Here is a 25,584-nt window from a genome sequence, read left to right as displayed (position 1 = left end):
AAATCCCTCCTGGGGTGGCATTTGGGACATTTCACTGGAAGCCCAGGTTTGTTGTATTTGTGGAGTGTCCCGTGGCAGGCAGGGATGATGAATCTGACTCCATGTTCTCAGAACGCTAATTCATTATTTTATGATACTATATTATATTAAAGAATACTAAACTAAACTATACTAAAGAATACAGAAAGGATACTTACAGAAGGATAAAAAGGTAATAATGAAAACTCGTGACTCTCTCCAGAGTCCCAACACAGCTTGGCCCTGATTGGCCAACGAGTCAAAATAATTCACAGCAGAACCCAATGAAACAATCACCTGTGGGTAAACAATCCCCAAACACATTCCACATGTGAGCACAACACAGGAGAAGCAAATCTGATAATTATTGCTTTCATTTTTCTCTGAGGCTTCCCAGGAGAAAATCCTGGGTGAAGGGATTTTTCCAGAGAATGTGAATGTGACAGGGACATGTCCGACACAGCTGGGGAAGGTCCCTGTGCCTCCCTCTCAGGGACTCCCACTCTGGACTCCCCCCAGTGACTCCCTGAGTCCCTCTGCCTCAGGAGCTCCATCTGCCCAGAATAGCACAGCCTGTCCCGTCCCTGGGTCGGGGAGTTCTGCACAGCAGGGAGGGCCCACGGGGTCCCCAGACAGAGGAACACAAAAAGGGAGCACTGTTCATTGTCCCCTGATCACTGGGGCGGCGCTGGGCTTTTCCAGCCCCCCAAACACCACCACAGCCCCAACCCAGCTGGCACCAAACCAAGAGCCCTCAGATGCTGCTGCTGACCTTCCCTGCACGCCTGCAAAACACCTCAAGAATTATTTTGTGGTTCCTTATGGATCTCAATAAACCCCCAAACCTGATAATGTTGCAATCATATCTAATCATTCATTTATATATATATATATTTTTTTTTTCAATGTATTTTATATGTGCCCTGCATTTAATTTTGCCCCCAAATGCTCTTGGGGGATTTGCACAGTTATTTTAATAGTCCTAATTTTAAATTCATTGAAATGCATTTAGGCACCTTTAGACTGAACTCATTCAGGCCTTTACACCACAGTAATGAATTGTAGGACAGCACTGTAGACACAGAAAGAAATTTTTTCCTTCTGTAGAGTTTATATTTCTAAATTCAATCGTGGGGTTCATTGGCATGCAAAGAGTCCAGGGACCTTTGTTAAACAACGACATTTAATGATAAATGTTTCAGAAGATGCACATTGAGAAAGTCTCTCCTATTTGAATGTCAGGAAATTAGAAATATTCTAATGAATTCCATTTTTTCACATCTTTCATCAAAGCCTTTGTAAAAAAGGTCACTATCTTCAGTTGTTATTTTAAAAAGCCTCCTGCAATTTGCCTTCCTGCCATAATTAGAGGGAAAGTTCCCAGAGCACCACACCACAACAATCCAGGGGGACTCTTCTTCCTCCTGATTGTCAACAGATTTCAGCATCCAAAGGCAAAAATGATGAATTTCAGAGGCATAATGAGGCCGCTGGTCACAGTCAACATTACATAAAGTATTTGCATTTCATGCTTTCTCTGAACTGGGAGCTCCCTGAAGTCTGACAGCCTGAATATGCTGAGATGAATTATTATTTTATTGACATTTTCAAACTACTCCTCTCCTTTTTTATTTTTTTTCCCCCCCCTTCAGACAAAACTGTTTGAAGCCCCTTTGCTGGATCTGACCCACATTTCAAAGAGGCTCCATCCCCTCCTTGCTGTGGTGACTCCCAACTGCAGGAGCTCGCTCACAGCCAGGTTTTCATCTCCTTATTGCTCATTCAGGTTCCATCCCAGCCCCAGAATCCGGGAGCTGCTGGCTCCCAGGGGTCTTGGATGGCTCTGGGTACCAGAATAACAACCAGCAGCCTGTCCCCCCCAGGGCAGGGCTGTCCCCCGAGCAGGGATGGCCCCAGCCCTGCTGGCAGCGCCTCAGTCCCACCCAAATGGGAGCATTTGGTGCTTCCTAGGAACAACATCCAGCTGGGGCTGCCCCTGGATCCCTGGCAGTGCCCAAGGCCAGGCTGGACACTGGGGCTGGAGCACCTGGGACAGTGGGAGGGGTCCCTGCCATGGCAGGGCTGGCACTGGGTGGGATTTGGGGTCCCTCCCAAGCCATTCCATGGTTCTGAGGTCTCTTTCCCCGTCACTTCCAGCCCTGCTGGGCTCCTGGAGCAGCGCTGTGAGGCCTTGTGGAGGGTTTCTTGTGATTACCAAGAAATCAGGCCCTGAAAAATAACTCCAAGACATTCCATCTGCATTTAAAAGTCAAGTTCAATCTTCCCTTATTACAGCTGCAAAACCCCTCGCTATCTAATTCAGATAAAGTAACAAAGCTGCACTTCCAATGATTGGAACTAAATGCAGTTAACCTTAAAAAGTCACTTTTACAAACAGAGCAGATTTATCTGGATTTAAATTTTAGTTCTTGTGCAAAGGCTTGAGAACAGGTTCCTCCCCATTATTCAATTTAACAATAATAATAAAAACCTCCATGACAACTATTACAAAAAGACTCTGATAAAGCCTGAAACCTTTTTGATAATGAAACATACAATTTCCCTGGTTGAAGCATAATTCCCCAGGGAACATTTTAGAAAAGATACAGAAGAACTGTCGTGTCCCAATTGTTCATGTTCAGAACCACACGTGAGAACAGCACATGGGGGAAAAAAATCAACTTTGAGAAAAGCTTAAAAAGAGATCAAGGGCGGGAGAGAGGAGACAACTGCAGTGTCTCATTAGGGCAATCAGAGTCATTAATGTGGGAGAAGCAGGAAGGTTGGGGTTCACCCCAGGGGGACATGCAGTGCCCCCTGGGCCCTTCTGGGGTGCAGATCCCTCTCCAGAGCTGGCCCCGCTGCACCCCTGGGCCTTCAGCACTCCCTGCCTTTCACTTCTCAAAGCAACAAAATGAATGAAAATTTGAAAATTGTCTATAAAATATATGGGTCACAAGCTTAGGTTCCTTCCTGGGCTGGGAAATGTCCTGAGCATCTCCAAGCACTCACTCTGTGCTGCTGCAGCCGTTGCATCTGTGTGACTTTAAATATCCCAGCTCCTGCAGCCAGGAGTTACCATGAGAACCTCCACCCTCATTAAAAGAACTGCTCAGCCATGGGTTTGTGTTTTGGGGTTTGAGGCAGCTCTGTGTCTATGAGGTTTTAGGAAATTTGTAGTTTTAAGTATTTTTTCTATTGGGGCAGGGGGCATTTTTACAAAAAATGCCAGTTCATGAAGCCCAAAGAGCGTGATCACATCTTGAATCAAGCACATGGTGCCACTCCTCTCTCTGTTTGTTATTTGTGCCTTTTGGCTGCTGTCTCCCAGGAGCTCAGAGGTGCTGCTGGTCACAGCCAGCAGCCAGGCTGTGATCTCTGAGCCCAGAACCATGTTCCTGTCAGCAAGGTGTGAATTTAAAATCCCATTTGGAGAGACAGAATGATAAAGTGCAAAGCGGGGGGAAAAGCCAGCTCATTAAGCTGACAAATCCATTGTAACAGAAGGACAAACCAGTAATACCAGGATGGATTTGCCTGCTCTGAGGTCCATCCCAGCAATGCCCAAAATCCCCGGGCTGGGTTTGGCTCAGGCCCGAGAGGCTCCAGCAGAGGCTTTGTGAAACTGCAGAGCAGAGCAGAGCAGGGCTCTCCTGCTGCCCAGGGGATCAGGACTGTCAGGCAGACATTGAAGACCTCGTGGATGCCTTTGTGCTGCAGGGAAAGCTCTGATCCTCGGGCAGGTGTGGGATTCTCACAGCCCTGCTCAGCCTCCTTTGGCTCCTGCCTGCGCCAGCCCCAGCACAGACTCTGTTCTGCCCGGGCACAAACCAGGTTTCATCTCCAGCATTCCCAGGTCCCACTCCTCGATGGGAACGTGCACCTGAGCACACCCAGCAGCACCTGGGTGCCAAAATCCGGGGCTCTGGGGTGGGACTGGGACCCTGCAGGGCTGGCAGCCCGAGGTCAGCCCTGGGACAAGGGCCAGCACCCCCTCCTGCAGCAGGACACACTTCACAGCACTGCCACATGCCAGCAGAACGTGCCCTGCAAAGCCCTGGGAGCAAAGGGGGCTGGTGGCTCCCAGGATGGTTCTGTGTCTGGCCCTGAAGGAGCACGGGCCAAAGCCCAAGGCAAGGGCCCTGCCTTTGTGCTGACAAATCCACTCCAGGCAAAGCCCAGCCCTTTATGCACTGCCACTGCAATAATTTGGGTATTTTTAGTGCTATTTGGGCAGGGAGAGGCCCTGGTTGAGGTCAAACCCTTCCTGGTCACCTTTCCCAAGACAAATCCTTAGCAGAGCCCTCACTGGGAAGGATTTATACATCCCACACAAGCTCTGCTGAGTTACACACCCATTCCTATGACAGGCTGTATTTCATAAATCAAAAAACCCCAAACAATGTCTTCCAAATATATCTGTTATATCTGTGATGCCTGGAACGAGGATGAGCAGCATGGCTTTAAAATAAAACGGGAAGGGCTTTGTGGGTTTGGCTTCTGCCAAAGGATTCAGGTTCAATAGCACAGACACCGCTTTGCCAACTGTTAAGGAAAACAGATTCCAGTTGTACCACATTCTGCTTGATTTATATGAGCACTGGGAGAAAGATGAAGGGGAAAAAATAACCTGCAAAGAAAAAAAAAATGTTTTTTTACCTTGTTTTTCTGTTCTGCCCATGAACCTGCCAAGTTTGAGGCTGCAGGAGCTCCCCCACAGCTGAGCACAGGCACGGCAGACCCTGATCCTGTGGATCTGCCACACATCCCTGGGCACTGGCAGGTCCCTGGGGTTGCTTTTATCCCCAGAGTGGGATAAAAATCAGCTAAAAATCACATTGCTGCTTCCCTGGGCTTACAGCAAGCACTCACCTGCTGCAGGCAGGAGTCAGGTCATGCACTGCTCTCTGAAATCAGGTATTGCCTAGCCCAGGCCTGCCAGATTTCCTGGGTTTTGCAATGTAAAGCAGGTCCCAGAGCAGCCCTGGCTTTGCCCTTGCTCCCCACTACCCCAGGAGAAGCAGCTCCAGCCCAGCACCAGCAGCCCCTCATGCCCCCAGACAAGGCTGGGCGAGTTCTCAGTCCAAATTAGGAATAAAACCAGCTTTGCTCGAGGAGGAGCAGCCCCTGTGCTCCCCCCTGCAGCTCAGAGCCCTCCATGCCCAGCACAGCCTGAGCCCATTAGGGCCAATCCCAGCTCTCCCAGTGCTGCCTCCCTGCCAGGCCATTTGCTCCCTGCTTTCTATTTTTAAATTGCTTCAGCTCCTGAGTGTTTTGTTCAGTGCAGTGACGGGCTGTCATTTCCCTGAGCATGGCCCTGCCCTGTGCTCAGCATGCCAGGGAATTCACCCAGCACCTGGGCACCTCCCTGCCAGGCTCCCTTCAGGGCACCAGCAGCTCTGCAGGGCAGCCACCGGCTCCTGGGCCACGCAATCCCAGAATGGTTGGGTTGGAGGGACCCCAAATCCCACCCAGTGCCAGCCCTGCCATGGCAGGGACACCTCCCACTGTCCCAGGTGCTCCCAGTGCCACCCCTGCCATGGCAGGGACAGCTCCCACTGTCCCAGGTGCTCAGCCCCAGTGTCCAGCCTGGCCTGGGGCACTGCCAGGGATCCAGGGCAGCCCCAGCTGCTCTGGGAAGAGGGAGAAGCACAAACAGCGCAGCACACACATTGATTGCTGAAAATGCACTGTGAGAAAGCAGCCAAGGCAGAGCAAAGCAGTGTCTACCAGTAAAGCATGGCCTGAAGTCTGTCCATCACTGCTGGACAGAGTGACACACAGCAGCAGTCTGGCCCCAGCAGAGTGCAATGAACTGCCACAACTGCTTCTCAATTAGAGCAGGGATGGGACCTCCCAGCTGCTCCTGCTGCAGGCTGTGTTGGGGGTCAGAGGAGCCCCAGGTCCACTCCAAAGGCTGCACTTCACCCTGGAGGTCTCTTCCAGCCTTACTGTCACTGTAGGGCACAAAATACAACCTGCAGACCCCGGAATCTCTAAGGTGATAAGAAGGGCAGTTCATTTCTGACTCTAACATTTACAGATTTTCAAAAGTGACAGTGCATTGGAGATGACAGCACCACCTCTCCAATGACACTGGACAAACCAACAGTCCATCAGATTTCTCTTCCTCCAGAAAAGGAGGAGGAGAATAAAATAATAAATAAAAATAATAATGATATTATTATTTTTAATAATAATAATAATGATTTAGAGAAAAATGAGTGAGAAAGTTCGTTGTGAACATCAGAAGGCTGACAAGAACAGGGCGGCACCTTCCTGGTCCCACGAGTCCAAGGAACAGCCCCAGGGCCCCGTGTCCTGCACAAGGTGCTGGGCAGGTCCAGAGCCAGGCTCAGCTCCTGGCTCAGCAGAGGAGCACACCCAGAGCCACCCCTGGCTGTCCCATGCCCAGGTTTGTCAGAGCAGGGCCATGGCAGGCACCGCTGAGGAGGCACCTCCAGCCTTGCCCTGCCAGCTGGAGCAGCACAGGCTGGGCTGGGCTTGAGCCGGGCATTTTACAGATGAGTTCTCAGCCCCATTCCTCAGTGCTTCTGCGCTCAGAGTTATTTCATTCTCTCCTGAAATGCAAGGAGATTCTTCCTGAGAAAATAAGCACAGGGGTGGGAGGCATTTTTTAACAACAATTCAATTCCCCAGCAAAATACATTTTTCACAGGTAGGAAAAATTGTATTTGGGATTTATTTCGTTTCTTCATGGATTTAATGCTCTTCACAGTTTATCACATCACTGAAATATTCCTGAAGAAGGAAAGTGGCTTTTCCAGGGACTCCGTTGCCTCTGCTGTGCTCCTGTTTCACACTGAGGTGTTGGGGATCCTGGTGCGTTGTGGAAGGATTTGAGCAGCTGCCCTGGGATCCTCCATGGGGCTGGAAAGCCCCAGGCCATTGCTCATTTCCACATTTCCAGTTTGGCCAAACAAGAGCACACAAGCTGTCACTCCCTCGGGGCTGCTGCCACCCTGGGCCCTGTAGGCAGATGGAAAATTCACCTTTTTGTGCCAGCTCCCAAAATCCTGTGAAGGCCAAAAGCCCTTCACCTGGGACACCACCATTCTGCTGCAGGAGATGAAACAGGCAAGGAGCTCCCAGTGCAGAGAATCCCAGGCTCCCTGAGGCTGGCACAGCCCACCCAGCCCAGGCAGTGCCAGCTGTGCCCATGCCCACCTTGTGCCCAGCCCTGAGCTCTGAGTGCCACCTCCAGGTGACACCTGCAGGGATGGGCACTGCAGAGCTCCCTGGGCAGCCCCTGCCAGTTGTCCATGCTCATTGTCCATGCCCGTTGTCCATCCCCATTGTCCATTCCAGTTGTCCATTCCCGTTGTCCATCCCCATTGTCCATTCCAGCTGTCCATCCTCATTGTCCATTCCAGTTGTCCATCCCCGTTGTCCATTCCCATTGTCCATTCCAGTTGTCCGTGCCTGTTGTCCATCCCCGTTGTCCATTCCCATTGTCCATCCCCGTTGTCCATCCCCGTTGTCCATCCCCGTTGTCCATTCCCGTTGTCCATCCCCGTTGTCCATCCCAGTTGTCCATCCCCGTTGTCCATCCCCGTTGTCCATCCCCGTTGTCCATTCCTGTTGTCCAGGGCTTGCTGGGGAATCAAAACATCTTTTCCTCCTTTGCAAATCCTCCACAGTAGCCACAGCAGACACATCTCAAAAAGATGATTTTCTTTGCATCATCATCCATGGAAGGGGTTGGGATGGAAGGGAGCTTAAGGATCATCCAGTTACTTGGAGATTTTCTGTACTGCTGTCAGATAGAAAAACTACAAACCCACAAAAAGTCGTTTAATTAATTTTTATTGTCAATATAATTTCTGTGCATTCAAGTCCTTCCACAAAATTACCTGCTTTAAAAATCACTAAACCATCTCTATTAGTGCTGAATTTTATTCCTGCAAAAATAACAACTTCCTGCCAAATCTGAGCTGACAGTTTGTCTTTATTTTTGTAGTTATTCCTGCCATTTTTTATTAAATGGAATTTGGCCTTGATCCTATCCATTAGGACTGGGTTTTGGTGGGATCCACATGGGAAATAACTCCAGGCACTCAGGGCTGTCTCTGCTGGGGAGATGCTGTCTGTGCTCTGGGAGCTGCCATTAAATCTCATGGTTCAGTTCCAGCCCCCCATTAGATTTACCTGGCTGTTATTATCTCAGCACCAAGCTAGGGTAGCCAGAGGTGCTTCCAAACCAGCAAATGCTGTCCCAGCACGCCAGGACATCCATGGGGACAAGGGCTCTGCTCTGACACCCAGCAGGGCAGCTCCAGGATCACACCCAGGCAGATCCAGGATCACACACCCAGACACATCCAGGATCACACACCCAGACACATCCAGGATCACACTGCCAGGATCACACTCAAACAGATCCAGGATCACAGCCAGGCAGATCCAGGATCACACACCCAGACACATCCAGGATCACACACCCAAACACATCCAGGATCACACACCCAGACAGATCCAGGATCACACACCCAGACACATCCAGGATCACACTGCCAGGATCACACCCAGACACATCCAGGATCACACACCCAGACAGATCCAGGATCACACACCCAGACAGATCCAGGATCACACCGAGGCAGATTCAGGATCACAGCTCCAGGATCACACCCAGGCAGCTCCAGGATCACACACCCAGGATCACAGCTCCAGGATCACACACCCAAACAGCTCCAGGACCACAGCCAGGCAGCTCCAGACTGCCCAGCCTGAGAGCTGGCAGTGCCCAGCAGCCCCAGCAGGGCACTGCCCTGGGCTAAGGCAGCGTGCCAGCTGTCTGGGCTGTGCCCTCCCTGGCCCTGCTGGCACCCCTGGCACGGCTGCAGGGGCTCTGGAGAGCTGTTCCTGCAGAGCATCCTCCCCCAGCCCCTCTCACCCTGCAGAGCCAACACCAGCCTCCCCACGTTCTTGCCTAGTTCCCAGCAGCTTCAGCCTCTCCTGCCTTCCCTCTCCCCACCCAGAGCAGCCCAGCCCCAGCACAGCCTGCTGCTGGTGCTGCTGAAGCCTCTGAGGTGGCCCAGGATTCCTAAGCTACATCTTTTCTCTATTTATCACCCATGATTGATTGTTCTGGGCCCTAACATCATCTTAACGTGAGGCAGGCAGGACCAAAAAGCCAAACAGGTGCCAGGGCTCACCCAAAGGTGCTCCATCCTCTGCTCACCCAGCACAGCCTAGCACAGCCCTCTCCTTCCCAGCCCAGGCCCTGAGCAAGCCCTCAGAGAAACAGCTCACATTTACAGTGTAAGAACAATGCACAACAATGACATTCCTGTCTGTCTGTCTATCCATCTATCTATCTATCCATCTATCCATCTATCTATCTATCCATCTATCTATCTATCTATCTATCTATCTATCTATCTATCTATCTATCTATCCATCTATCTATCCATCTATCTATCAATTATCTATCTATCTATCTATCTATCTATCTATCCCCACATATACAACCATGCTCAGGGACATAAGCAGAACCATCATCAGGACAAAATCTTGTGACCTGTGCCTGCTCCAAACCCTCCCCTCCACCCCCACAGCTCAGCCCATCCTTTTCCCAAAAAGCCAGACCAAAATAGAGCTGTTGGATGTGCCCTGAATGTGCAAACACTGGACCTGCAGCACCTCAGGCAGCGCAGGGCACTGGCAGGGAGAGGTCTCCAGGCTTCTCCTCTTCCCAGTGCCAGTCAGAGGCCGGGCAGCCCAAGTGCCTCGCTGCTGCCAGGGCCCAGGGGTGATCTCCAGCCAGGAGCACGTCCCAGGGCTTTGGGAACATTTGCCAAGCTCGTTTCAAAGGGCTGGGAAGGGAGGCACCGGCCAGCATCACCCGACAGCTGAGGGAGAAGAGAATGCCCAGCGCTCACCCAGCATCTTAATGCTCTCCAGATCCCAAATGACACAGCAGAACTGTCCTCAGCACCACAGCCTCAGCCACAGGGGCCTGGGGTGCCCTCTGTCAGCCAGGGGCACTTTGTGCCCCCAGAAGGGGTGGGAGCCCTGGGGGAAGCTGAGGTGTGCCCGAGGTGCCTCATCCTGCACCTGACACCGGCTCTGCTGCAAAAGGCTTTGCTCCAAAACACAGCCCATGGAGGGGGACAGCCCCACAGCACCACCCTGTGTGCCCTGAGCTGCCAAAGGATGGGGCACCCATGGAGGGGGACAGCCCCACAGCACCCACCCTGTGTGCCCTGAGCTGCCAAAGGATGGGGCACCCATGGAGGGGGACAGCCCCACAGCAGCCACTGCACCCACCCTGTGTGCCCTGAGCTGCCAAAATAGGGGGCACACAGCTCATGGAGGGGGACAGCCCCACAGCACCCACCCTGTGTGCCCTGAGCTGCCAAAGAACAGGGGACACCCATGGAGGGGACACCCCCATAGCAGCCACTGCACCCACCCTGTGTGCCCTGAGCTGCCAAAGGATGGGGCACCCATGGAGGGGACACCCCCACAGCACCACCCTGTGTGCCCTGAGCTGCCAAAGGATGGGGCACACAGCCCATGGAGAGGGACAGCCCCATAACACCCCCTGAGCTGCCAAAGGACAGGGCACACACAGCCCATGGATCTGGACAGCCTGAGCACCCACTGTACCCACCCAGCATCCCCTGAAAGAACAGGGCACACACAGCCCATGGTGGCCCTGGGGACACCGAGGAGCTCCTGCCCAGCCCAAGAACTGACAGGGGCTGCTCCTGGGGCAGCAGCCAGGGCTGAAGAGCTCTGCAGGCTCAGGGCTGGGCTCACTCCAGCCAGGGGCAGCCAGGAGGGAGCTGTGACCCGGGTGGGACAGGGCCACCACCTTTGCTGTCCATGGTCCAGGCAGGAGCAGGAGCAGGCTTTATTGCCATTAAAGTGGTGGTGGTGGCTCAGAACAACTGCACTGCCTTCAGCAGAAGGGCCTGGGAGGAGCTCATGAATCACCAGGAAGGAGCAAAGCTCTGGAAATCCTTGTTCTCCTTTAGCTCTCTCTGCCTGGGTACCCTCTGAGCACACTAATGGCCTGGCTATATTGGATTCCATGCTCTCCAAACTGCCTTCATTACATGCTTGGTATCTCCCAATATTATGATAAAATTCATCATGGTCCAGTGTCTGGGACACTCAGCATTGTCACTCATTGAGATTAATTTGAATACCACTATAAATAGAAATAACAACATCTGATCTTATGAAACAGAGTATTGTGCTGGATGCTTTTAATGCCTTCAAGCAATACTCATTTAATAGAATAAAATATGGAACAGAGTACACGTAGTTTTGTAGTATTACTGCTATGAGATTCCAAAGCAGATCAATAATTCTTATATAAAAATTAATGCCTTGAAATGATCCCTCCATTGTCATTCCAGAGAGGTCACCTTACTTTGTTTCAAAGAGTAAATGGGGAATTGCACAAATGAACTTGCTGGAAATCTGCTCTCGCTGTTCCTGCACCCCTCGTTCCAGCCCCAATTACCCCTGAATCCTCTGCCCATCATCCCTCCCTCTCCATGGACGAGCATCCCTCTCCTGGCAGAGCCGCTCTCCTTCCAAATGACCCTTTGCAGTCCCTCCTGCCTCAAGAGAGACACTTGAAAACAGATTAAGAGCCAAGATTATTGCTCAAATTGAATTCCGCCTTGTCGAGAAAATGAATTTTACCTCCAAAACACAGCGTTCCAGAAAAATACCTTCACAGCACCTCCAGCCTCTCATTAGTGACTCCCCATGTGGAATTCCTGAAGGGAGGATATTCCTGGCCTTTTATTTATACAGGGAAAATCAGATCCCACATTTCTGGAGCTGCCTCCCAGCTGAGGCACAGCCCTGCATGGCTCAGGTGCTGACACACACCAGGGCCTCACTACCAACAAGGACAAATACAGAGAGGCTGCTGAAATGAAAGCTCATTAAAGAACACAAAAACCCCTTTTTCTGAGAGGAGACAAAGAATTAAAGGTTTCTGTTTCCTATTTTCAGCTTTTTGTTGCATTCTCTATGTGAGAAACTGAAAAATGTGGAGTTTCCTAAAATATCTTCTCTAAAATGAATCATTACTCCATTGCCTAAAAAGTATTGTCCTGTTTGAAGTGAGGAGAGGAAAATGCACCCATCAGGTCAGGAGTTCCAATAAATTAGCATCCAGGGGAAAACACTGCTGAAATGTGGGAGTTTTCCTCCCAAGCCCCAGTGAGAGCCCAGGTACATTCCAGCAATGAAACCTCCCCAGCAGCTCCTCAGGGCAAGGTCAGAGGAGGGGCTCAAACGTGGGCTGGGAATGGAAATTATCTCCCATGGAACGGGCCCAAACCCCACATTCCTGCAAGAAACTAAGGGATGGAGGCACAACCAGACTGCAGACATTTTCCTGGGAATTACAAGGAGTTTCTAGACACTGGCCAGCTCAGCAGCGTGGAATTCATCAGAGAGCAAACACCTCTGAGGGATCTGATGGAACCAGGGGAGCACACATGGTTCTGTAATTCTCACACAGCCCTGCCCATCCTCCCTGTGCCCGAGGAGCATTCCCAGCAGGAGCAGGGTCCAGAGCTGCCCTCACTCCCTGGAGCAGCTGAACCCCAGCCCCAGCCCATCCCCATCCCATCCCATCCCATCCCAATCCCAATCCCAATCCCATCCCAATCCCATCCCCATCCCATCCCAATTTCATCCCAATCCCATCGCATCCCATCCCCATCCCCATCCCATTCCCATCCCATCGCATCCCCATCCCCATCCCATTGCATCCCCATCCCATCCCCTCCCATCCCATCCCCAGCCCCACAGCCTCCCCCAGAGAGCCTGGCAAAGGCGAGTGCATTTTGCAAGAAAAGAGCAGCATCCAACTCAGAGCTGCACTTTTAAGCTCCCTTCCTTTCCAAATAATCTCATTTTTGTGATGACTGTGTCTGGAGCAGAAGGCAGGACTGCAACTGTCATCTTCCTCCTTCGGCAGGAAGGAAAGGCAGCCAACACCCCCAGGGAGATCAGGGATGTTCCAATTTACACTCCCAATCTCCCTGCACTGCCTCAGCCCACTCTGCTGCAAAGTTCCCTGGAGGGGCTCAGGAACAGCCCCCTCTGGGCCACCAGAGCCACCCCTAATGAAATCCCACGGGGATTTAGACAAGAACAAAATTATTCTTGATTGACTCTTTCAAATTGTATCCACCGAGGACACAAACTTGAAGCAGTAATTTGTTCATTATTAAAGCCTGTCAGGAGAAGTCTGCAGGGAGCACAAAAATAAGTGCAGGGAGCACAAAAATAAGTCTTGCAGCATTAAAAGAGGAGTCAGATATTCTCCATATTGCATGGTTTTACTCCCAGAAGGTATGAAACAGCCTGGCCATGGTTTGATCACGGAGTTCCATTTGTAGGGGAAGCTACAGCCCTGCAAAGGAACAGCATTTTCTCCAAAGCAAAACCAGCAGCCTAAAAACATCCTGCTTGAACTCCCTGGTGCATTTGGAAGCAGCTTTCCAAATTATTTGGGTGTTATTTTTAGGAGAGATATTTAATTTATGACCGGGCTGCCATTAACTGGTGTGCACTGATAGAATTCTGTTGGGAAGAAGTCCCTGCCTTTGACACATTTGAATGTTGGTGCAGGGCCACCTGCACGCTCCAGCAGCCTGAGGGTGGTGTCCCCTGGAGCATCACCCAGGGCTGGAACCCCCAGAGCATCACCCAGGGCTGGAACCCCCCTGCAGCATCACCCAAGGCTGGAACCCCCAGAGCATCACCCAGGGCTGCAGCACAGGCAGGCCCTGGGCTGGGCACACCTGCCCTGCTCCCCAGCCCTGCCTGGGCAGCCCTTCCCAGCAGGATGGGGTGGAGCACAGCCCCAGGGGATGCACTCACAGCCCCAGGGGATGCACTCACAGAGGGCTGTGGCACTGGCACACCTCCTATGGATGGGCTGAAGCTCAAGAACAGAGATGGAAAAGAAAGAACCCAGCCCAAGGCATCTCCTGCCTCAACCCCTTCCCCTGGGGAGGCCATGGCCAAGCTGGAGGAGCTCCCCTGCACTCAGACATCCAGGCCTCTCCACCCTGCTCAGGGTGGGCTCTGCCCTGCTCTGGCCAGCCACTGCTGGTGCTCCTCAGCCATGATTTTAACCCAAGGACCTGCAGCAGGTCCCAGCGAGCCCTGGGCAGGGGCAGACACTGAACCCGGGGCGCAGCCTCCCCTCCCTCGGACCCTGAGCTTGCACTGGGCACTTGCAGCCCTCCTCAGCTCACTGCAGTCCTGCTGGAGGGGGTCTGATGAGGCATCCTGCCCCCCTGGTGATTCCTGTGCCCACCCACAGTCCTGGGGAGCCAGCAGGAGCAGTGACCAGCCCAAAGTCTCATTTGGCTCCATCAGCACCAGCCCTTCAGCTGCAGAAAGGGAGCGGCAGGGTTCCAGCTGCCCTGTGCCTGCCCCACACACAGCCCTGGAGGAACCAGGGGGTGTCCTTGGGGGGACACCCCAGCTGTTCCCAGGCTCTTTTGTCCCAGGAGCAGCTCGGGGCTGAGTGAGGGGAGAGGTGCAGGGCAGGGGCTCTGACCACAGCCGAGCCCCAGTGCCATGGAGATCCCCCCATCGTTGTGCACCCCAGGAAAGCTCCCACAAAGCCTGCAGCAGTAACTGCAAGGGTGAACTGCAGCCCGAGGAGCCCGGCCCTGGCTCTCCTGCTGCTGCACCTGTTGGCTCTGGCTGAGGCTGCTCGCAGCCCCTGCGCTGGGAGGGAGCTGCAGGCACAGCCAGCACAGCCTCCCATGCAGAGAGGAAGATGAAGAGCCTGCATGGAGCTGGTCCCTCCTGGGGAGAAGTGCCTGAAGCAGCAGGAGCTGCCTGAGGAAGCCCTGCTGTGCCCTGGATGGGTTATGTATTTCTATATATACAGGTTTACACCCATTTGCTCCCTACATCAAGGCACAGCACAAATACTTCTCTTCCAAGATATTGTCGGAGAAGCAGAAACTCCATCAAGATTTCTTTGCAGAGGCCTCCACAGAGCCTTTACCTACCAGATGGGAGGGAAAAGCCAGTTTGGGCATGCAAGTAAACATTCAAGAGCCATCCACCCTCCCCTCACCCACTGCCCCAGGCAGCAGAACCCACGGTGACCCCTGAGAAAGAAGCTGGCTGCCACACTCAGGAATTTCAGAGAGTTCCGAGGTTAACAAGATTTTTTGTGATTGGTACTTGGTTTTCTTCTTTCCGCTAACTTAGAGCTTCTCATCCACCCACACACAATGACACTTAGCTGTTGAACAGGTCTACTTCTCCTCCTAAAATAGTTATTTTCTATTTCTCTGTGGCTGAGCGTGTTCTAAATTGTGTTTTGAAGGAGGAGAGGACAACAGGGAACAGTTTTACAGAATGAAAGATCTGCTTCAAGGCGGCTCATCCAAGCTGTAAAATAGATATTCAGTAAATTCCCTCAGCATGGGCCAGTTCCTGCTTTCTGGATGATCTGGTTAAATTGCAATTTTGAACAGATGCTTAGTCACAACACATTAAAATATTTAGTTTACATAAATATCTCTACAAGGAGAAACTGCCCAGATATCTTATTTTCTACAAACTCCACTCCATAACGTATCACCAGAGGCTTTGCAGGTACTGTGGCATGATCCCAAGGGTGCCTCGGTTTCCCTCAGAGCTGGATCTCGGCGGGGAGTGCCCCGGGCTGGCGGCGGGCTCGGAGCTGGAGGGCAGAGCTGCCTCCTGCAGCCTCCGGGCAGCGTCTGAACGGCGCTGGGGCCCAGCGGGAGCCGGGCTCAGGCGGCCCCGGGGAGCGGGAGGCAGGGCACGGTGGGGGCACGCACACGGAGCCGGGCACCCAGCCCCGAGCCGGCAGCCATGCCACGCTGCCATCTGCCCCCGTGGAAGCGAGCGCGGCAAGGAGCGGCTCGCGGCTGTCAGATCGTGAAATAAATATAGCGGGGAAATGCCCGGGCAGGGCTCGGGGCAGCGAGGAGCGAGGAGCATGGCCCCGCTGGCCGCGGCCGGGGATGGCACCGGCAGCAGATGGGAGCGGGGAGGCTCGGCGGCGGCCACAGCGCCCAGCGGCTCTGCCGTGACAGCCTCCCAAGTTTCCAGCTGGGAGAAGCGGGCGATCTCTCCGCCCGCTGCACAAAAATAAAAAAAAAATCCCTCCACCACCTTCCGCATGCGAAGGCGTAGGACAGGGAGCGAAGAACTCCGCTGCTCACGATGCATCTGGTGGCGCTTCTGTCACTGTCACCGCACCCGCGATCGCTGCCGAGCAGCGCCCGGCGCTCGCTGCGGGGCCCGGCGGCTGCAGCGGCGCCCCGGGGGGACACCCCGGCCCTTGGGGGGACACCCCGGCCCTTGGGGGGACACCCCGGCCCTTGGGGGGACACCCCCTCATCTCGGGGGGACACCCCCTCATCCCGAGGGGACATCCCCTCATCTCGAGGGGACACCCTGGCCCCGGGGGAACACCCCCTCATCTCGGGGGGACACCCCCTCATCCCGGGGGATCCAACCCCGGCCAGAGCCGGACAGATGGCCGCCTCGCACGGCCCTGGGGCCGGAGATGAGCGGGGGTGACAAATCTCCGTGCCCGACACCCAGCGAGGCGCGGCGCCGGGGGCGAGACGGGCGCGATGGCAGCGCGAACGGGGGAGAGGCGAGGAGGGGGAGAACGGGCAGCGCTGCAGCGCATCTCCCACACACACACACACACACACACACACCCGCACACGCACGGCTCTGTAATCCTCCGGCTCTGCTCATCCCTCGCTCCTCCCGAGCCCCGGAGCCTGGGGCTGAGCCGCCCCCGCTGCCCCCGCTCCGGCCGGCGGGCTCGGGAGGGAGCGGGCACCGAGCCGGGCGGGCGCTGGGCGCTGGGGCTGCCCCGCACAGCCCCGGCTCACCCGGAGAGAGCCCCTCCCGACCCCTCCCGACCCCTCCCGACCCTGTCCCGACCCCCCGCGACCCCCGGGCCGGGGCCGCGGCCCCGCCAGCCGTGCCCGCACCGCCGGGATTCCGTGCGGGAGCGGTGCCGGCCGTGCCCCGCTGGGATCCGTGCGCCCGCATCCATCCCCGCCGAGCCATGGCTCTCTCTAACGCAAACCCGGCGCAACCAGCGCCTCTTCTCTTCCTTTTTTTTTTTTTTTTTTCCTTTCCTCTTTTCCCTCAGGCATTGCTTCGTGCAAATGGGGCGATAAATCCAGAAAGCGCCACGCACCGTGGAGAAGGGAGAGGGCGGCGGGGAGGGGAAGCAGCTGCTCCGGAGGGAGGCGGATGGAGCACCTGGAGAGGCACAGGGGAGAGCGGCGGAGCCCCGCGGCACGGCCCTACCTGGAACAGCCGGAGGATGTTGGCCACCATAATGGACACGGAACTTCCCGACGCCCCGATCACTCCAACTACTTTCTCCGGCTTGACGAAGACGGGCGGCTCGCCGTTGGTGCACCTCACGTCGGAGGTGTCCTTCTGGATGAGCGCCTGCACGAAGGTGAGGGACTGCTCCAGCGCGTAGGTGTCCCGGGAGCAGGTGTCCAGGATGCGGGCGCCCAGCGTGACGTTGGGCAGCAGGTCCGGGTCGCTGTTGATCTGGTCCAGGGCGTAGAGCATCGCCTCCAGCCTGTGGATGCCGTTCTCCTTCTTGATGTCCCCGCAGGGGGAGCTCGGGGGGCCCTTGGCGTGCACAGGGAAGAGGCCGCCCAGGGTGATGTCCCCCTCCAGGCGGATGGAGTGGGGCGCGTACATCTCCTGCCCGCGGGCCGCCTCCCCGAGCAGCAGCTCCAGCAGGCAGCAGGGCAGCTCCAGCAGCGCCAGCAGCCGCAGCACCCTGCCCGGCCGGCCCATGGTGATGCCGCCGCCGCCGCCCCCGGGCGCTGCCCCGCGCTCCCCGGGGGCCGGGCCGGCCGGGATGGGGTGGCCGGGGGAGGGCTGCGGGTTCGGCCGCCCTGCCCTGCCCTGCCCTGCCCGCCGCGCTCCGGCACCGGCACTGGGAGCGCGCCGCGCCGCTGCCGCTTTAAACGGCCCCGGCCGCCCGCCCCCCGCCCGCCCCCCGCCCCGCCCGCCGCCGCTGCGCAGCGCCCGCCGCACCGCCCCGGCCGGCCACGGGCACGGGCACCGGCATCGGCATGGGCACGGCGTGGGCATGGGCACGGCATGGGCACGGGCACGGCGTGGGCATGGGCACGGGCACCGGCATGGGCATAGGCACGGCATGGGCACGGCATGGGCATCGGCATGGGCACGGGCATCGGCATGGGCACGACATGGGCACGGGCACGGCATGGGCACGGCGTGGGCATGGGCACGGCATGGGCATGGGCACGGCGTGGGCATAGGCACGGCATGGGCACGGCATGGGCATAGGCACGGCATGGGCATAGGCACGGCATGGGTACGGGCACCGGCATGGGCATAGGCACGGGCACGACATGGGCATGGGCATCGGCGTGGGCATCGGCATGGGCATGGGCATCAGCATGGGCACGGGCACCGGGGATGGAGCCGCGGGGTCCCGGCCCTGCCCGCCCTGCCCGGGATGGGGCTGGCGGCTGTACCGGACCCGCCGCGCTGCGGACGGGGGAAGCGGGGGATCGCGGCGGCTCCGCTCCCCATTCCCCGCTCCCCGCTCCCCGTTCCCCGTTCCCCGTTCCCCATTCCCCGTTTCCCATTCCCCGCTCCCCGCTCCCCGTTCCCCGTTCTCTGCTCCCCGTTACCCGCTCCCCGTTCCCCGCACCCCACTCCCCGTTCTCCGCTCCCCCCTCCCCGCACCCCGCTCCCCATTCCCCGTTCCCCATTCTCCGTTCCCCGTTCCCCGCTCCCCGCACCCCGTTCCCCGCTCCCCGTTCCCCGCTCCCCATTCCCCATTCCCCGTTCCCCGCTCCCCATTCCCCGCTCCCCATTCCCCGTTCCCCGTTCCCCGTTCCCCGTTCCCCGCTCCCCATTCCCCTTTCCCCGCTCCCCGCTCCCCGCTCCCCATTCCCCATTCCCCGTTCCCCGCTCCCCGCTCCCCGCTCCCCGCAGCCGGAGTGGGCTCGGGAGCGCGGCTCGGGAGCGCCGCCAAAGGCGCTGCGCGGGGGATGCTCGCTGAGCCGCCGGAGCAGCAGCGGCAGCAGCAGGAGCAGCAGGAGCAGCATCCTCCGCCCCGCTCTCCCGGCGGGGAGCGCAGCGCCGCGGGCTCTGCCGCTCGCGGGGCCCGGCGGTGCCGCCGGGGACAGCCGGGGACAGCGGGAGCACCCGGGCAGCCCAGGGCATCCAAAGCATCAATCCGGATTGTGCCATGGGAACGAGAGCCTCCGCCCGCCGAGCTGGGTACCAATGGAGCGGTGAGGAGGAGGAGGAGTTTGGATGTAACCCCGTACTCCCAAACCCGAAGAAATGCAGCTGAGCTCGTTCTATTTTAAGATCTCCAGACCCATTTTTCTTCTGCACGCCCAGATCTCGAGGATGCTGGGACATCCTGGTTTTGTTCCCTTTACTCCAAAACTCTGACACCCAAAGGGACACCACCTGTTGCCATTCCCTCCTGACCAGCAAATCCATGCCCTGGCACATTCCCAATTCCAGCTAACGCAGAATGCATCTTCAGACGCTCCCACCAAACCCAGCACTGCCATGGCAGGGACACCTCCCACTGTCCCAGGTGCTCCAAGCTCCAATGTCCAGCCTGGCCTTGGGCACTGCCAGGGATCCAGGGGCAGCCCCAGCTGCTCTGGGCACCTGTGCCAGGGCCTCACCTCCCTCAGATCAGCCACACATCTTAGGAAAGTGATTCCTACACTGCCAAGCACAGAATGGGTGGGGTTGGAAGGGACCTGAAGGATCACCCAGCTCCTCAGAGATTTTCTGTAGTGCTGTCAGACTCCCACACCTCTCCCAGTCTCTGCCAGGGGGGTGGAGCTGAACCAGCCCCATCCCCATCCCTTGCACACACATCCCAACTCCTCACATCACTCCACCTGCTGCACATGGGATTTCCTTCCCAGTTCTCCCTTGTTCCCACCAGCTCCATCTCCTTTTCCATCTCCACCCAGGGAGAGCTCTTTAGTGCCTATTTACCTCTTGCCCACTTAATTAAAGCTCCTCAGTCTGAATCTTGCCTATTATTATTATTATTAATATTATTATTATTATTAATGCTGACTCTTGTGCTTGGAGCCTCAAGTTTTCCTCAAGTGCTCCAGTTGAGGAAGGATGTGGACATAAATCACTTCTTCTAATAAATCCCATTGTTTTGCTGGAAGTCACCTCATGATTTTGAAAGTTTCCTGGTTTGCACTGTTTTTTTTCCCTTTGGGCAAATCTGCAGTTATTAATATATCATCACATAAATTTCTGTCCTCTCAAAGGCACAGGAAACCCATCTGCTCTCCACTTCATCCTCCTCTTCCTCACACCCTGGTTTCCTAAAGAATCAGTGTCCAGATTCCCCTCCAGGCTCCCAAGGAGCACAGGGCCTGCCACAGCTGATCAAGGCAGCCCCAGGGTCCAGCCCAGCCCTGTAGCTCATCTTGGATTAGCAGCAGATGCACCAGAAGAAAAGGACAGAGTTTTACAGTATGCAGATATATCTTTATTCTCCTCCTGATTTTATTGGTTTAAGCCCTGAAGCATCAAAGATTATTCTAATTACATTACAGAAATGGATGGAGCAATCAGTACTGTGGATCCTCCTGCTATCCACAGGAGTGCCCAGTCCCTCTCCCACTCTTGCAGAGTCCTTGGCTGCTGTGCTCACAAGGACCACTGGACATCTCCTGGAAACCCTGTTTGGCAGCTTGCAGTTTCCTGCCTTTGGAGTTGAACTCTCCTTCTCCTTGTACCTGAGCCCCATCCCCTCTGCTCTGAGCTACCCACACCCAATCTGGCCCTCTCAGACAGGAAACCAAATATAAAAACAGCCTGTGCATCTCTCACTGCTGTGTTTTCCTTGGGAGAAATATCAGCCTCGGGGAGCTGAAAGGCCTTTTCCAACCAGCAGATTCTGTCATGCTGTGATTTCCTTGGGCTGGCTGAACACCTGGGGTGAGGCAGCGCTGACTCAACCCAGCAGAGAGTGTGTCACACCTGTGCTGAGCAACATCCCTGTCCCCCTGCACATAAGGAACCCTCCCCTCCCCTCCCTCGAGCCCACCTCATAGCCACAGTCAGCATCCACCACACTCAGAGCATTCCACACTCAGAGCATTCCACACTCAGAGCCTTCCACACTCTGCATCCAGAACTCAGAACATTCCACACTCAGAGCATTCCACACTCAGAGCATCCAAAACTCAGAGCATTCCACACTCAGCATCCAGCACTCAGAGCCTTCCACACTCTGCATCCAGCACCAGAGCATTCCACACTCTGCATCCAGAACTCAGAACATTCCACACTCAGCATCCAGCACCAGAGCATTCCACACTCAGAGCATCCAGCACTCAGAACATTCCACACTCAGAGCATCCAGAACTCAGAGCATTCCACACTCTGCATCCAGAACTCAGAACATTCCACACTCTGCATCCAGAACTCAGAACATTCCACACTCAGAGCATCCAGAACTCAGAGCATTCCACACTCTGCATCCAGAACTCAGAGCATTCCACACTCAGAGCATCCAGCACTGGGTCTGATGCACTGCTACCCCTCCAGGAGTGCCCAGGCACCCAGAACCAAAATCCCACCCAAAACCAAAATCCCACCTCCCATTGCCTGAGCCTTTGCAGTGCTGGGGACACACTCCATCATCCCCTGGGGAGATTTGCTTCACCAAAAAAATCCCCAAAAAAACACAGAACAAACCAAAAATTCCCCAGAAAAATAAACCAAACCCAACAAACAAACCCAACCCAAGCCTGATCTTTTAAGCAAGAGAATTTGTTTAGAAGTAAACACTGGTTAAACACATCCAAGAGAATATTCAAAACCATTTCTTAACTTGCCTGTCAAATAAGACTCAGCCAAATTTCTCCTGGATAAGCAAAGACTTTGCCAGAAAGGAAGGGGGTCATTTCTGGCCTCCTCCAGGGTGTGGTGTGATCTCCATCACAGGAGGATCCACTGTCAGAGCTGCTGTATAATTAAACATTGCCTTTATCTGGGCAGCTGGCAGAGCAGACACAAAATCCCATCACAGCCAAGCAGTGGAAGCAGCCCAAAGAGTGATGGAGCAGCAGGAAGGAGGAATAAAACAACCCTTCAAATATTGGTGATGTGGCAGAGGCTGCCACGCAGGCAGAGGTCAGCCTGGACAACTGTAATGGACGTGGTACAAGCAATTAATTTGTTGGGTGAAGTCAGGCTCGGGAAAGCAGCCAGAGCTCCTGCTTATCTGCTGCTCAGAAAATAATGGATTTTTGGAGCAGAGGCCAGTGAAAAGCTCAGATCCTTAACTCGGGGCTTTGTTGCTGCTGCTTACAAAGAGAAGGTGTCAGTGAGGCTCTGGTTTCCAGGGAGGACAGGGGACAGCAAATTTTCCTCAAGGATATGGTCGCTTAGATACCTCCCTGGATCCTTATTTATGTAAGAGAAACATTACTTTTACAATTGTAGCTTATTGAATTATAAAATATTAAAATATATTAAAATTATAAATAGATTGTAATTTATAAAAGATATGAAGTTATTAAATCTACAAGACATTATGGATTGTTTCCAAGACAAAACTGCAATGAACAGGTTGTGCTAAATGAAGTATCTGGGCCTGATTCTCTGCTGCAGCACTGGTGTGACCCTGTGGAAGAGCAAAGCAGCTCTGAGAGCCAAGCTCAGCCATCCTTGGATGCTCTCAGAGGCCCTCAGCATCACACACTGGGTTATTTCCCATTTGACAATAACCCATCTCCCAGATGCCCTGAGCCTCCTGTGCCCTGGCTGCTGCCACTGCCTCAGGGAGCAACAGCAGCAGCAGGAGGAGGAAGAGGAGGAGGAGGAGGAGGAGGAGCCCTTGGCCGTGAGCTGAGGCCCAGCTGGTGACATCCAGGCTGGACTGGCAGTGCCAGCCTCACCCCTGGGTTGAAGATCTGAGGGTGGATCTCAATGACTTTGTGCAGCACGTGGCTAAAGAGCCCCGGAGCAGGGATCAGGTGCCAGCATTCCCTGGTGGGCAGGGAGGAAGGGCCTGCAGCTCCCAGCAGCTTTTGGGTGCTCTGCCAGCAGCTCCCCTTGCAGAGCAGGAGCTCGGGGCCTCGGGGACAGGGGCTGGCGGCATTTCCCAGGGCCCAGGAGAAGCTGCCAGGCTGCAGCCCCATCCATCCCTGCCCAGCTCCGAAAGCCATGCAGGCCTTCCAGAGGAATGGATCAATCAATTACACAGAGACACCTTCCAAGTGCTCCTCGGAGATCACAAATCTTCCAAGCAGGCAGCTCTATTAGATGGGCACTTCAGCCAAATCATTAAACTGGCTGCCACTCACAGGGAACAATAACTTCTTCTTTCCAAACACTTATTAATCTCTGTTACTTATTTACTAAGAATATTTTGATTCACTTAATGCTTTGAACATCTTCCTGCACTGCTGAATTAGAAATGATGGAATTGCACACTCAGGATAATTAAATAAGACAGCTTTCTCCAAATAATAATAGTGTTGTAATGTCAGACAATGAAGGGACCCAGCCAGCTCAGGCAGGTCTCCTCCTCCCCTTCTGGCTGTGCTGCCTGGACTTTTCCAAGGGACAAAGTGGCATTAAAGCTGATGGAATCACTCAGGATGCTCTTGAGAGGCTTTTCCCTCCCTGCCATCAGTGCCCCTTTTTTCTGTCCTTTACAGCTTCGCCAGATTTTAAACACTTTAAAGATACTTGATAGATTTTTTTTCCCCCAAAAGAACACAGGCAGAAAATGCTTTCTGTATTTCTGAAAAATACCTCGAACCAGTGACATCTGTCCCAGCCCCTGCTTAGGGCATGGCACTTGGTCCCCATCAGGGCAGATGGACACACAACTCACCTTTGGGAAGCTTGGGCCGTGCTGCTCCTGCCAGCCCCTGGAACTGCCCCAGCACCTCCCTGGCAGGCAGCACCCACCCTGCAGAGCCCAGCAGGGCCAGCACCCACCCTGGAACAGCCCAGCAGGGCCAGCACCCACCCTGCAGAGCCCAGCAGGGCCAGCACCCACCCTGGAACAGCCCAGCAGGGCCAGCACCCACCCTGGGACAGCCCAGCAGGGCCAGCACCCACCCTGGAACAGCCCAGCAGGGCCAGCACCCACCCTGGAACAGCCCAGCAGGGCCAGCACCCACCCTGCAGAGCCCAGCAGGGCCAGCACCCACCCTGGAACAGCCCAGCAGGGCCAGCACCCACCCTGCACAGCCCAGCAGGGCCAGCACCCACCCTGCAGAGCCCAGCAGGGCCAGCACCCACCCTGGAACAGCCCAGCAGGGCCAGCACCCACCCTGCAGAGCCCAGCAGGGCCAGCACCCACCCTGGAACAGCCCAGCAGGGCCAGCACCCACCCTGCAGGGCCCAGCAGGGCCAGCACCCACCCTGCAGGGCCCAGCCGGGCCAGCACCCACCCTGGAACAGCCCAGCAGGGCCAGCACCCACCCTGGAACAGCCCAGCAGGGCCAGCACCCACCCTTCAGGGCCCAGCAGGGCCAGCACCCACCCTGGAACAGCCCAGCAGGGCCAGCACCCACCCTTCAGGGCCCAGCAGGGCCAGCACCCACCCTGGAACAGCCCAGCAGGGCCAGCACCCACCCTGCAGAGCCCAGCAGGGCCAGCACCCACCCTGCAGGGCCCAGCAGGGCCAGCACCCACCCTGCAGAGCCCAGCAGGGCCAGCACCCACCTGAAACAGCCCAGCAGGGCCAGCACCCACCCTGCACAGCCCAGCAGGGCCAGCACCCACCCTGCAAACCCTGCAAATGAGTCCCTGATATTCTGCCATTGCTGCCCAGAAGTGAATTACTCTTAATGACTCTGTTTTTAGTAGCAGGGTGTGCACAGCAGCACAGAGACTCTCTGAGGGATGACTTTGCCTGTATCAAGTGCAGGTCAGAAAGGTTTTGTTTGGAATCTGCTCCCAGTGTGTGAGCCCAGGGCTGATTTCACAGCAGCAGGAAAAGCCTGGACAGGGAGCACAGAACCAAGGAGCCCCAGAGGGGTTTGGGGTGGAAGGGCCCTCAGAGACCATCCCAGCCCCTGTGCCACCTTCCATAAGCACACATTTTCACACTCACACCTTCCTGGCTTTGGGCACTTCAGTGATTTTTGTTGAACTGAGAGAGGACGCTCTTAGCAGAGAAGAGAAAACCATCCTGGGAGCTTGATGGGTTTTGTTGTTTGCTGTAAGAGAGTTACAGAAAACTCCAGTTCCTGTGTTCAGGCACCAAACTCATCCCCTCTTGGAGCAGCCCAGCCCAGCCCAGCCCAGCCCCAAGCTCTGAGCAGTGGCTGCTGCTCCCCAGTTCCCCAGGAATGGTCCCAGGGCAGTCCCCAGCCAGGAGGGTGCTGTGGCACCCAGTCCCACCACAGCTGGCACCCTGCTAATGAGCCCTGACAAATCCTGATAATGAATCATTGAGAACATGAGTTAAGCATGAAATAAAGCAAACACCAAGGATCTTATGTAATT

The 25,584-nt window shown here is 55.3% G+C and overlaps 2 protein-coding genes across 3 annotated transcripts in view; one reads left to right on the top strand and one right to left on the bottom strand.

Moving 5' to 3' along the window:
• Nucleotides 1–17,987, bottom strand: part of GRM7 (glutamate metabotropic receptor 7) — a 194,169-nt gene extending 176,182 nt beyond the window's left edge. For both annotated transcript variants that reach the window (XM_036391148.2, XM_036391149.2), the window contains exon 1: nt 17,362–17,987. In XM_036391148.2, coding sequence (XP_036247041.1) covers nt 17,362–17,871 — 510 coding nt within the window. In that variant the 5' untranslated portion in view covers nt 17,872–17,987. The remainder of the gene's footprint in view (nt 1–17,361) is intronic.
• LOC129046801 (uncharacterized) lies at nt 16,463–20,270 on the top strand. The gene is made up of 2 exons (XM_054516083.1): nt 16,463–17,518; nt 17,684–20,270. The coding sequence occupies exon 2, from the start codon at nt 18,456–18,458 to the stop codon at nt 19,425–19,427; it is 972 nt and encodes a 323-aa protein (XP_054372058.1). The 5' UTR covers nt 16,463–17,518; nt 17,684–18,455; the 3' UTR covers nt 19,428–20,270.
• Nucleotides 20,271–25,584: the final 5,314 nt, after the last annotated feature.

The sequence above is a fragment of the Molothrus ater genome, chromosome 11, assembly GCF_012460135.2.
Source record: "Molothrus ater isolate BHLD 08-10-18 breed brown headed cowbird chromosome 11, BPBGC_Mater_1.1, whole genome shotgun sequence".
NCBI lineage: Eukaryota > Metazoa > Chordata > Aves > Passeriformes > Icteridae > Molothrus > Molothrus ater.
Note: the sequence above shows the minus strand (reverse complement) of the source record. Positions and strands in the feature narration are given on the sequence as shown.